The following is a 12,500-nucleotide window of genomic DNA, read 5'->3' as shown; positions in this document are numbered from 1 at the left end:
CACACACACACACACACTCACTCTCGCTCTCTCTCTCTCTCACACACACACACACACACTCACTCTCGCTCTCTCTCTCTCTCACACACACACACACACACTCACTCTCGCTCTCTCTCTCTCTCACACACACACACACACACTCACTCTCGCTCTCTCTCTCTCTCACACACACACACACACACTCACTCTCGCTCTCTCTCTCTCTCACACACACACACACACACTCACTCTCGCTCTCTCTCTCTCTCACACACACACACACACACTCACTCTCGCTCTCTCTCTCTCTCACACACACACACACACACTCACTCTCGCTCTCTCTCTCTCTCACACACACACACACACACTCACTCTCGCTCTCTCTCTCTCTCACACACACACACACACACTCACTCTCGCTCTCTCTCTCTCTCACACACACACACACACACTCACTCTCGCTCTCTCTCTCTCTCACACACACACACACACACTCACTCTCGCTCTCTCTCTCTCTCACACACACACACACACACTCACTCTCGCTCTCTCTCTCTCTCACACACACACACACACACTCACTCTCGCTCTCTCTCTCTCTCACACACACACTCTCTCACACACACTCTCACACACACACACACACACACACTCTCACTCTCCCACACTCACACACACACACACGTAAACTGATTCCTGTATTTTTTTTATTCTCAGCTCCAGTCCCAGTGAGCAAGAGAATGTAAGTCCATTTCTAAGCTGTTTTACACAGCAACTTAAATATAGCCAAGTCAAACAGTATAATAACTACAAAATAAACATTAATAAACAATTTCACTTTTTACAAATAACTTTCCGGTACCATGTTATTCATCAAAGAGCACTAACTAGAAATAAAAACGGAGCATGTAAAGGAGAGCGGGGCAAGTTGTCACATTTGTTACTACTGCTGTTAGACTGAATGGCTCAATCTAAGATGATGCACAGCAGTTCAGTTGCCCTCGCCAAAGAATGCAGGATTACGGGAAGAACTGATACGCACAAGAGTTTTCAAAGATTATTGGACAGATACACAGTTCATGCCCTTTTTTTATCATGCATATTAATTTATCATTGAACAGACTTTCAACATTGATAAATGAAGAGATTATATTAAGGCCTTCTACTTCCGTTTACCAAACATGTACACTTCTGATTCACCTTCATCCACCCTAGTCTTCCTCAGAATCCTGCAATAACCTATTAAAAACAATTAAGTCATGCGACTGATAAACAGTTTTATATGACTCCCTTAGACTTGCCAAGGCCTGTTAACCTTGAGAACGGTTACAGAAACATCACACATGGCTGGTACTGTATGAGAGAGATTTCACATCTAGGTCAAAGGGGAAGAGCTGTGAAGAGAACAGAAATCATGCTGAGACAGACGCAAACACCAAAGACTACAACACAAAACAACTGAACATCACAGCAGAGAAACATAGTTAATGTTAAAGCTTGAGCCCTGTAGCGGGGCATGTTGTCACAGTGGAAACCTGCCAGTAAACAGACTATTAAAGGCATTTCAGAGAAGCATTTATGAAATTGCAAATATCTAACCATTATTTTGACCAACAAGTATTGTATTTAAAGAAAGAGATATTCCAAATATAATGAAATTGACAAAAATCACTATTAAAGCATCATGTCTGATGGTTTGTGTATTCAAGAAACCCAAACATAAGTCAGATAATTCATATAAATAATACTCCATTTCACCCTCAGGTTAAAACACCATCATCTGCAAGTAAGTTAAGTTGCCTTTTTAAATATAATCTCATATAATATAAACTGTACTAATTAAATATACCCGTTATGCAGGTCACACGCCTCACAGGTTTTCTCTGGATCTGGACTCTCAGGATTTGGACAGGTACTGACCGCAGTCACACATTCTGTGCATTTTAACATCATTAATTAGTGGAGTGAGGTGTTTAATTGGTGTTTGTTTGCTCCTGCAGCTTCTGTGAGAGCGAGAGGAGCTTGTTCGGTAAGAAGCCACTCACTGAATCACAGCTGAAGCGGCTCAGATTCACGCCTCAAACGCTCTGGATTCGTTACAGATTCACTCGTGAGGAAGCAGCAGCATCACGAATGGCCTCCTGCTAAAGGAGAAACCGACAGCAGCTTCACCAACCACAGCAAACCTGCGCAGGTACAGCAGCAACACGAGTACACAAAAGCAGCAGTGCACCTTTCCTTCAGTATTGTAACAGATTATCGAAAAGTCAGACTTTGTTCTGTCCGCCGGCTCTTGATTGGATGCTGAAATGTGGGCGTGGCACTCAAATATGGAGGCGGGTGTAAATGCAAGCTTGCAGACAAGTGTGGGCGGAGTTTAGGTAGACTAAATGGGCTGCATTTATTTGATCAAAAATACAGTAAAAACAGTGAAATATTATTGCAATTTAAAATAACCGTTTTCTATTTTAATTCACAGTAAAATGCCATTTATTCCTGTGATCAATGCTGAATTTTTGTGAAAACTGTGATGCACTAAAGTTTGGGATAAAAAAAATAAAATAATACTTTTATTCTTCAGGGACGCATTTCAGATTAATCAAAAGTGATGATAAAGACATTTATAATGTTACAAAAGATTTATATTTCTCATAAATGCTGTTCTTCTGAACTTTCTATTCATCTGTGAATCCTGAAAAATAAAATGCATCACGGTTTCCACAAAAATATTAATGTTTTCAACATTGATAATAATCAGAAATGTTTCTCGAGCAGCAGATCAGCATATTATACTGATTTCTGAAGATCATGTGACACTGAAGACTGGAGTAATGATGCTGAAAATACAGCTGCACATCACAGAAATACATTACAGTTTAACAGATATTCACATAGAAAACAGCTGTTTGAAATTACAACAATATTTCATTATTTTTACTGTATTTTTGATCAAATAAATGCAGCCTTTTTGAGCAGAAGTTTTAAAATGTATTTAAAAATCCTATTCCAAACTTAGTGTGTGACTGAACAGATTGTTTACAATAAGCTCAATAACATGCATTTGGAAAATATATAGTGGATTTCCATTTAGTCTGTCCTGCAGGGATTGGCGGATCAGAACTGGTATGTTGGTGCGGTTAGTCGCGTGGACGCTGAACACGCTCTTCACCTGGTCAACCGGGTATAAAACACCTTCCTTTCACTCCAACATCATGACAATTGTTATAGCTCAGAGACACAAGAACTTAGCAGATAATGACAAAATCAGAAAACAAACATATGGATTATGTTTAGATACAGATCTTGATGTTTATATGATACCAGCTGACTTGTGTCCACAGGAAGGAGCCTTTCTAGTGCGCGACTGCTCGAAGAACACTACCTATGAGCCCTGGGTCCTCGCTGTGTTTTACGACAAAAGAGTGTTTAACATTCAGATCCGCTTCAGTGATGAAATCAGCAAATACACTCTGGGAACGGGCCTGAGAACCAATGACGTGAGTCACACGCCCGCAGAACGCAGTGTTTGACGGTACATCAGCATCATCTCTCGTCTCTTTGTCTTTCAGAGGTTTGACTCGGTCACTGACATCATCAAGTTCCACTCCATTTTTCCCATCGTTCTCATCGACGGCCGGAAATCCTCCGCGGCAGCCAATCAGAGGAGGCAGTGTGTGCTGATGTACCCAATCACAGCGCAGGACCTGACCGAGCTGTTGAAATAAGAGCAAATACAAACGACCCACAACATCTACGGGACGTTTAACGGACATTTTAGCTTTATAAGACATTTTTAGTGACGTTAGACTGGTACAGACTCAACAAAAGAGCCAAAGAGCTCATCTGATAGAACGAAGATAAATCAAATGTTTAATAATGTGGATGTGTAGCAATCAAATATCTAAAGGATTCAATATTTTTGGCATTTTAAAACACTCATGTAAAGTGCATGTGAGTGTTTGGCCGAATGCAGACACACAACAACCATTTTTCCAGAAACGTTTAATCCATTTCAGTTTTTATTTAATCACACTTATTTTTTTGGCCTTATGTATAATTTAAAAATAAATATTATGCTCCAGAAGCCTCGGAACGATGTACAGATTATAGTTTGAGTTAAACTCATGACACACGTTTAGTTTCTTGTTGAACAGTTTTAGATTTAAAAACGAGCAGATGCCTTACAGTTCAGCTGTAACTTTACATAACGGTAAGAGTAATAAAAGAAGTCAGTTTACTGGTTTGATCATTTGAGGTAGATTTACAAAGATTAACACATCAAACTGTCTCGACTGTTTACGGGACATTTTACAAAAGGAACATTATGTTGGATGTACACACTTGGACAGCGAGTGTGTGTGAATGTGTGCTGTAAAATACTGAGTCCATATACGCAAACTTTTTTTTGTTTGTTTGTTTGCAAAAACACTTTTACTGTACGTCATATGTTTGAATTTCACAAATGACAAAGCCTCACCCAACAAAGACCATGTGTGCAATTGTGGATTCAAACCAAACCCAAACACCACCCATGAATCACTGCACACCAATCAGAAAAGATTCACTTCAATACTGAGGCTTGTGTACTCATAAAGATTAAAAATGACAGTGATTTCAGTGAATGTGCCACACATTTGAGAGTCCAAACGTAAGACGTATACGGATGTGACGTGTTTGAAATGATCCTGTACAGTCATGACAAATAACACACAACATCCTAAAACAGACATTGGTCTCAAGAATAACTTCTCTATATTGGCAGTTCAGTTTTACATTTTTTTTTTTTAAAGAAGTCTCTATATATACATATAGATGAGCATGTTTGTCATTGCTGCTGTCAAGTGGGAAGTAATGTTTGTAAGTAATGTTAAAAAAGTTCATGTTGAAAAAAGTTGTTTATTCCCATGTACATATGACCAGAGTAGCTAATACTTGGTCAGTCTAATAGCAAAGTAATGTTTATTGGCATTGAACTATTATCGTCACCAACCAGCTTTATTATCGTTAAACTTTTAAATAATCCTGCATTGGTTTTCCTAAATGGCACAATCATAAAAAAATCAATAGAAGCATGAAGTATCTACAAGGGAATGTATCTGGTTTTTACGAGAGCTGTTTCTCCGAGACTCCCTTTAGAACGAACTCGATTACCTGATACTTCTGTCCATGGATTTTCTTGAGTTTCATCTTGAATGAAGGCCGTTTCCTCGCAGGTTGTTCTCTCTGTTCCTGTTCGTGAGCCACTGAGTGAACCCACTTATAGTTCTTGAGGGTTTGGACGCCAGCACTGATGCTCTGAACTGAAGGATTGGGGTGGTTCAGAACCACAACCGGCTGGTTCAGACCGGGCAGCTTGATGCGCTGATCCGCTTTCAGAGGAGTTAATCTCAGTTCTTGATCTTCGGTTGAGAATCGAGGGAGGCCCATTCCAACCGATGATGACCTGCGTTTCTTGGCTTTTCTCTTTTCTTTCTTGTGTTTTTTACGTGGTGGAGAGTCTTGGTGCTTCTCTTCTCTTTCACAAAGGTTTCTCTTTAGTATCAGCTTGATGGCCACTTCAGGACTTCCGGACACGTTCTGCTCGCTTAGCGTGCAGCAGAGAACCGGTCGCGCCGTCAAACTCTCCTCTCGAGTTGGCGCTTCCGGAAGCTTCTTGGTGGGTTCCAACAAAGAACTGGGAATCCTGAACAAAGCTACTTTTGGATACATTTTGGAAACACAGGAATGGTGTTGTTGGCCATCCAAGCTCCTTCCAGACTCCCATTCAGAATTTCCCTTGTCTTGATGTGAAATGTCATCCTTGTTTGATGGAACGATGTTCTGGTTTGGCACAACCAATGGATGAGCCACTGTAAAACGTGGATCTTGTTTTGAATGACTGATGACCTGCGTTTCTTGGCTTTTCTCTTTTCTTTCTTGTGTTTTTTACGTGGTGGAGAGTCTTGGTGCATCTCTTCTCTTTCACAAAGGTTTCTCTTTAGTATCAGCTTGATGGCCACTTCAGGACTTCCAGAGATGTTCTGCTCGCTTAGCGTGCAGCAGAGAACCGGTCGTGCCGTCAAACTCTCCTCTCGAGTTGGCGCTTCCGGAAGCTTCTTGGTGGGTTCCAATAAAGAACTGGGAATCCTGAACAAAGCTACTTTTGGATACATGTTGGAAACACAGGAATGGTGTTGTTGGCCATCCAAGCTCCTTCCAGACTCACATTCAGAATTTCCCTTGTCTTGATGTGAAATGTCATCCTTGTTTGATGGAACGATGTTCTGGTTTGGCACAACCAATGGATGAGCCACTGTAAAACGTGGATCTTGTTTTGAATGACATTTGTTTAGGGTTTTTCCTGATGTTTTCACTTGAACACGAGTCTTAGATATTGCAGAGCCTTCACTAGTCTCATCCTCTGTCTTTGTTTCTTTGAGACCCAAAGAAGTACCTTTGGGTTTGTCCTCAGTTTCCTCCTTTTTAATCAGAATACTACAGACCAGCGATTGCTCTGCATTCTTCACCTCGTCCTTCGGCTCTTTCGTTGCCACCTTCCAGCGTTGCATTTCTGGCGAGGACTTTGAGATGCTTTGAGTTGACTTAGGTGTGGGACAAAGAGAGAAAACTGATGAGATCACAGGAAGGCTTTCAGAACTCAAGTCTGGACCCTCGAGCCTGATGATCTCTGGATCCTTGGTCTTCAGGTTGCGCTTGCTCTTGGCTGGCGTCTCTGAAGAACATTGTGGTTTGTGTGCTGATTGAACAGTTTTTGTGATAGTCTGAACATCGGTGCACATTGAAGGCCGCTGCTGTTTGACTTTGTGAGATGTTGCAGACGTGGACGGGCTGACTGGACACCCTTTGGCAACTTGGCATTTGAAGGACAGTTTGCCTCCAGTTGCGGCTGATGAAGGTTCATCCATGTTGCTCTTCTTGTCTTGCGGGATTCCATTAGGTGGGATCAACCGTAGCTCCAACTCCCGAGTCCCGTTGACGTTTTTCACCTCGACCAGTTCCACCAAACACCCGGCAGGAATATTGATCTCCTCTGGACAGGACACGGTCAAAGGCTTGTTGTGTTGAATTGGCTGGTTCAAAGGTGCCAACAGTTCCACTTGGACACTGGATAACGGGCTCGATGTTTCTGCTGATGATCCTACAGGTACTCTGGAGTTTGTTCTTGACTGGTTGCTCTTTTCTGCACTGGAGTTCAGTGGACTTTTGACTGGACTGCTGAGAAGTACTACTGGTTTCTGTGTCCCAACCTTAGTCCCTGTTTTGGACTGGCCAGCCCTCTGATCCATCTGGATATTCCTCTTGGATAATGGCGCTTTAAGCAGTGGTCTAAGCGCGGTGTTCAATTCAACAGGCGCTCGGACCTGGACTCTGGGAATGGTGTTTGAAGCCATTGCCTTTTCAGGAACACCAACTCTTGGGCTTTGCTGTAGTAGTTCTGTAGAGCTAACATGGACTCTTGGGAACATAGCTTTCGGAATAAGCTTTTCCGAAACGGTTCTGCTACTAACCACCTTGTTTCTCCCATCGGCACGGAATTGCGCATTCGATAGGTTGCTGTTTGCCTCCCGTGATCTTAGAACCACTTGCGGTTTTCTGTGTCCCAACCTTAGTCCCTGTTTTGGACTGGCCAGCCCTCTGATCCATCTGGATATTCCTCTTGGATAATGGCGCTTTAAGCAGTGGTCTAAGCGCGGTGTTCAATTCAACAGGCGCTCGGACCTGGACTCTGGGAATGGTGTTTGAAGCCATTGCCTTTTCAGGAACACCAACTCTTAGGCTTTGCTGTAGTGGTTCTGTAGAGCTAACATGGACTCTTGGGAACATAGCTTTCGGAATAAGCTTTTCCGAAACGGTTCTGCTACTAACCACCTTGTTTCTCCCATCGGCACGGAATTGCGCATTCGATAGGTTGCTGTTTGCCTCCCGTGATCTTAGAACCACTTGCGGCGTGTTGCCTAACGAGTGACTCGCGCTTGGAGCGCAGCTAGGAATGGCACCATTGAACTGAGTCTTAGAAACCGGAATGACGGTTGTTGTATTGGTCATAGACGGCATTGTGAAACTGTAGGTCATACGAGCACGATTACCCCTGGTTTGGCTCACTGTTTTACTAATAACAGATGATTGGTCGGGTTGACTTCCACTGGGGTGTTCATCATGGGAATTGGGAATTGCACACTGGTCGTTCCTTTCAGGCCAATCTGAAATCCCGAGGGCATCAGGAACAGATGGGCCTGCTGTATCTAGGGTGGATACAGCGAAGTCAGTTATGAAGCCTTCTTCCGCATTTCTCTTGTGAATACGAAGAATATGCTTCACCATGTAATCTCTCCGCACGGCTCCGTACGAGCAGAAGCTACACCTGTACGGGTACGAGCCAGTATGCAAAACGACGTGTTTCTGAGACTCCGTTTTTGAATAGGAAACATAGCTGCAGAGCGCGCAGGAGAAAGTTACCTCTTCATGATGGGACACGTGCCTCTCGAACAGGTCAGTGTCCTTGGTTGAAAAGCGACATTTTGCACAGCACAGGCGATCAATGTCTTTTCTAGGTATAGCACTGTCCTTGCTGTTCATAAATGACATGAAACTTTGTTGTGAACGCATGGTCAGGACATTAAGTTAACAATCCTACGGTCCAAAAAACAAAGAATAAGTGATCCACATTGGCTGTTTCTTGACAAGTAAGGATCCCTTCCTTTGGGCTCAGTACGCCGTTAGTTTGTACCTGCATAATGGGTGAGAAAAAAAGTGTTTTGGGGAAATTAGAAAGGAATACAATTCAAAAAGTAGCAGTAAACAACAACTGATTAACATAAAACTCTCTTCATTGGTTATGTTGTACAGCAACTCTAATTTATGACCCTTGCATCTATAAATTCTCTGTAACGCAACCAACAACAACACTGTTAAAGACTCCAAGTAATTCATGATGTTCAAATCACTAGTGCATCTTGAAAGTGAATTTTAATGGAGTATTAAAACAGACACACACTTTAGGAATACGCAGGTTATGGAAAAAGACTTTGTAAATAAGTTTATTATAACCATTGTTGTGAGAACAAGCTTTTCTCAATGAACCACATATAGAGACCAGAATATCACAGAGATTTGGAAGTGCAACCACTAGCAACCCCTTAACAACCAAACTGCAATGGATTGATAACCATCCAGGACAGTCGGGACCAGGTTTTGAATAGGTTATCAATAGGGCTGCACGATAAATCGAAAATAACCCGCACACGATTTGGCGGTTAGCTGCGATTTTTTTTATTTTTTATGCGCAGCTTGTCAGTGAAGTATGGTTGAATGCTGCTTCATATAAAAGCCAGAGGGCGTAAAGACTCCAAGTAATTCATGATGTTCAAATCACTAGTGCATCTTGAAAGTGAATTTTAATGGAGTATTAAAACAGACACACACTTTAGGAATACGCAGGTTATGGAAAAAGACTTTGTAAATAAGTTTATTATAACCATTGTTGTGAGAACAAGCTTTTCTCAATGAACCACATAGAGACCAGAATATCACAGAGATTTGGAAGTGCAACCACTAGCAACCCCTTAACAACCAAACTGCAATGGATTGATAACCATCCAGGACAGTCGGGACCAGGTTTTGAATAGGTTATCAATAGGGCTGCACGATAAATCGAAAATAACCCGCACACGATTTGGCGGTTAGCTGCGATGTTTTTTTTTTTTAATGCGCAGCTTGTCAGTGAAGTATGGTTGAATGCTGCTTCATATAAAAGCCAGAGGGCACTCTCGCGCAGAAGCTCCAAATATGCCCCGCAGAAGAAGTACCATAACACGCGTAGTTCCAGGATATGCCTATGTGCATCTTTCCATCACTGTTCTTCAAGCCTTCTCAAGTATTTTCATGATTTGACGAGTGTTGCTTTTACAAATGCACATAGTAAGCGACTCAAGCTCGTGGTGACTTCAGACGGAGCAGCACTTCCCACCGATCAAAGAGCCGAGCTTGCATAAAAACATAATCGCAGCCTTTGCGATATTATAATCGCAGTAGACAGGTCGATTTACACGAGGTTTAGTATTAATCGCGAATTATCGTGCAGCCCTAGTTATCAATATAGACCAATAGAACATGGTCTAAAATGACCAGTGGCCAGTTCTGGGGTCTACATGTTAAACTCTCTAGCGCCCCCATCAGCTTGAAGCTTCACTTTTTTAAAACCAGATTTTCTGTAGACTCGTCGTCCTCCAATTTTGTGAAAGTTTAATTTTCAAGTTAATTGTTTGGCGTACAAATTTTACGTGATCTTCACTAAATTTGCGTCAAACAGCCGTAAGACCACGCTGAACAATACCGATCAAATTAATCTGTGATGTTCACCAATGACTAGTGCTTAACCACAATTACGTGAGGCACAGACACACAAATCCAGTGGGAAACCAACATTTGGTTAAAACGTTTGACTATAAATTGAAATGCAAGTACAATACGACATGTTTCTGTAGTAGCAATCAATGCAAGAATATAGTCTCGAGTCGACAAACATTTAACACCAATGCTTTCTGTAGTTTTATCATATTTATTAGTAAAGTTGTTGGTATTAAAACTGAAAGCTACTTGTACTGCAACTTACAAACAACAAATCACTTTATATTAGTACAGTAAATGCAATAAAACCGTTTTTTTATATTCATTTTCTCAACACTGCAAACCCCACACAAATTTGATGAATGCATGCAATACAGTATTTAAATAGATGCACTTTTTTAAAATAGCAGTACAGTGTATCAGGTCTTAATTGCACTGTGCATTTAAATCGCACATGCACGAATGGTTTTCAGTGGTGTGCAGATCTGCTGCTCTCGGGAGATTAAACAGCGCACAGTAATTGCTCATTCCCCAAGGCCATGTAAAGAAGACGTGCATTAGGCGTGTCTGAGTTATATTAGTACAGTAAATGCAATAAAACCGTTTTTTTATATTCATTTTCTCAACACTGCAAACCCCACACAAATTTGATGAATGCATGCAATACAGTATTTAAATAGATGCACTTTTTTAAATAGCAGTACAGTGTATCAGGTCTTAATTGCACTGTGCATTTAAATCGCACATGCACGAATGGTTTTCAGTGGTGTGCAGATCTTCTGCTCTCGGGAGATTAAACAGCGCACAGTAATTGCTCATTCCCCAAGGCCATGTAAAGAAGACGTGCATTAGGCGTGTCTGAGTGTTGCGTGCGCCCGTCACGCGCGTCGCAGGCGAAAACAGCACGCGTTAAAACACTCACCTTGCGTTAAAAGCGTCCTCCTCGCTAAAGATGCGTTTAATTCGTCCGTTGCTCCATATTTTGTCTCCAGGGTGGCGTGCATTGTTTCCTTCCCGCTGCCGTGACCGCGCAGAGGGCGGGTGCGCGTGCACGCTGCGCGCCTCTGATTGGCTGCTGGCTGCAGTAGAGCTCTACAGCTCGCGGGCACCCGCATCTCTCAGCATGCGCATGCGCATTGCGCAGCAGGGCTCCGACACAAACACGCTTCTGCTCGCGCTGCGGGTCTCAGAGCTCGTGCTGCAGCGATACACCGCTGGTTTGGTCGGTATAGACTCCTCTAACGCCGCAGACGCGACAGCACTGTGCTGCCTTCCCCTTGCAGATCATGAGCCAAGATGGCGCCCGTGAAAAACTAGCGCGTTCCAGTTCACTGAACATGACGCATGTTATACAGCGGCTCTTAGTAATAAATGTGCACATATTTATTTGGTTATATTGGCCACGCCCATTTGTAAAAAATATTGTTCTATAATCATCAGTAGTTGATTACGGACACGACTCTAAAAGATAAACAATCCCAGATTTAAACCCAAATTGGTCGGTATAGACTCCTCTAACGCCGCAGACGCGACAGCACTGTGCTGCCTTCCCCTTGCAGATCATGAGCCAAGATGGCGCCCGTGAAAAACTGGCGCGTTCCAGTTCACTGAACATGACGCATGTTATACAGCGGCTCTTAGTAATAAATGTGCACATATTTATTTGGTTATATTGGCCACGCCCATTTGTAAAAAATATTGTTCTATAATCAACTATGATTACGGACACGACTCTAAAAGATAAACAATCCCAGATTTAAACCCAAATTGGATTATTTTGTTTTAAACAAAGTCGATTGGGAGTTTAACTGCAAGAAATGTGTTTTGCTTTGTGCAATATATATATGAGCAATATCACTGGAGTACTCGAGCGATGCCGGCTCTATATCAGCGGCTGTGGTTAGGCCGCAGGCAGGAGGCCACTGATATAGAGCCGGTATCGCTCGAGTACTCGTGTGATATTGCGTTATACAACAGCTCGACGGAACATGAGACAAGAAACAACGGAGTGCCTAATAAAACCCTCTTTTGTGCGGAACTACTTGCTTCCGCCACGGATTCAGAGCTCAAGCTGACAGGTCTTTTTCTCCATCTCTCACTATCAGACCCCTGAAACACACACACACACTCTCACACACACACTCACACACACACACTCTCACACACAC

General features: G+C 42.5%; 2 protein-coding genes across 4 annotated transcripts in view; one reads left to right on the top strand and one right to left on the bottom strand.

Moving 5' to 3' along the window:
- Positions 1 to 4,588, top strand: part of LOC107569848 (cytokine-dependent hematopoietic cell linker) — an 18,230-nt gene extending 13,642 nt beyond the window's left edge. The window contains exons 10-17 of the mRNA XM_016256003.1: positions 703 to 727; positions 1,750 to 1,771; positions 1,846 to 1,897; positions 1,986 to 2,014; positions 2,088 to 2,179; positions 3,077 to 3,166; positions 3,327 to 3,482; positions 3,555 to 4,588. Of these exons, the coding sequence (XP_016111489.1) occupies positions 703 to 727; positions 1,750 to 1,771; positions 1,846 to 1,897; positions 1,986 to 2,014; positions 2,088 to 2,179; positions 3,077 to 3,166; positions 3,327 to 3,482; positions 3,555 to 3,710 (622 nt within the window). The 3' untranslated portion in view covers positions 3,711 to 4,588. The remainder of the gene's footprint in view (positions 1 to 702; positions 728 to 1,749; positions 1,772 to 1,845; positions 1,898 to 1,985; positions 2,015 to 2,087; positions 2,180 to 3,076; positions 3,167 to 3,326; positions 3,483 to 3,554) is intronic.
- A 75-nt stretch (positions 4,589 to 4,663) lies between these two features.
- On the bottom strand, positions 4,664 to 11,616 carry znf518b (zinc finger protein 518B). Of its 3 annotated transcripts, none has more exons than XM_016256002.1 (4): positions 11,255 to 11,616; positions 7,569 to 8,713; positions 6,287 to 7,210; positions 4,664 to 5,849 (listed from the first exon to the last, which is right to left on the bottom strand). In XM_016256002.1, the coding sequence occupies exons 2-4, from the start codon at positions 8,590 to 8,592 to the stop codon at positions 5,089 to 5,091; spliced, it is 2,709 nt and encodes a 902-aa protein (XP_016111488.1). In that variant the 5' UTR covers positions 8,593 to 8,713; positions 11,255 to 11,616; the 3' UTR covers positions 4,664 to 5,088. The 3 variants fall into 3 exon arrangements, with proteins under 3 accessions (XP_016111488.1, XP_016111487.1, XP_016111486.1); XM_016256001.1 differs by having other exon boundaries at positions 4,664 to 5,428; positions 5,872 to 7,232; positions 7,591 to 8,713; XM_016256000.1 differs by having other exon boundaries at positions 4,664 to 5,428; positions 5,872 to 7,565; positions 7,924 to 8,713.
- Between the last annotated feature and the right edge of the window lie 884 nt (positions 11,617 to 12,500).

This window comes from Sinocyclocheilus grahami, unplaced genomic scaffold, assembly GCF_001515645.1.
Source record: "Sinocyclocheilus grahami isolate Dianchi unplaced genomic scaffold, SAMN03320097.WGS_v1.1 scaffold1386.1, whole genome shotgun sequence".
NCBI classification, from domain to species: domain Eukaryota; kingdom Metazoa; phylum Chordata; class Actinopteri; order Cypriniformes; family Cyprinidae; genus Sinocyclocheilus; species Sinocyclocheilus grahami.
This window is presented reverse-complemented; position numbering and strand designations above follow the sequence as displayed.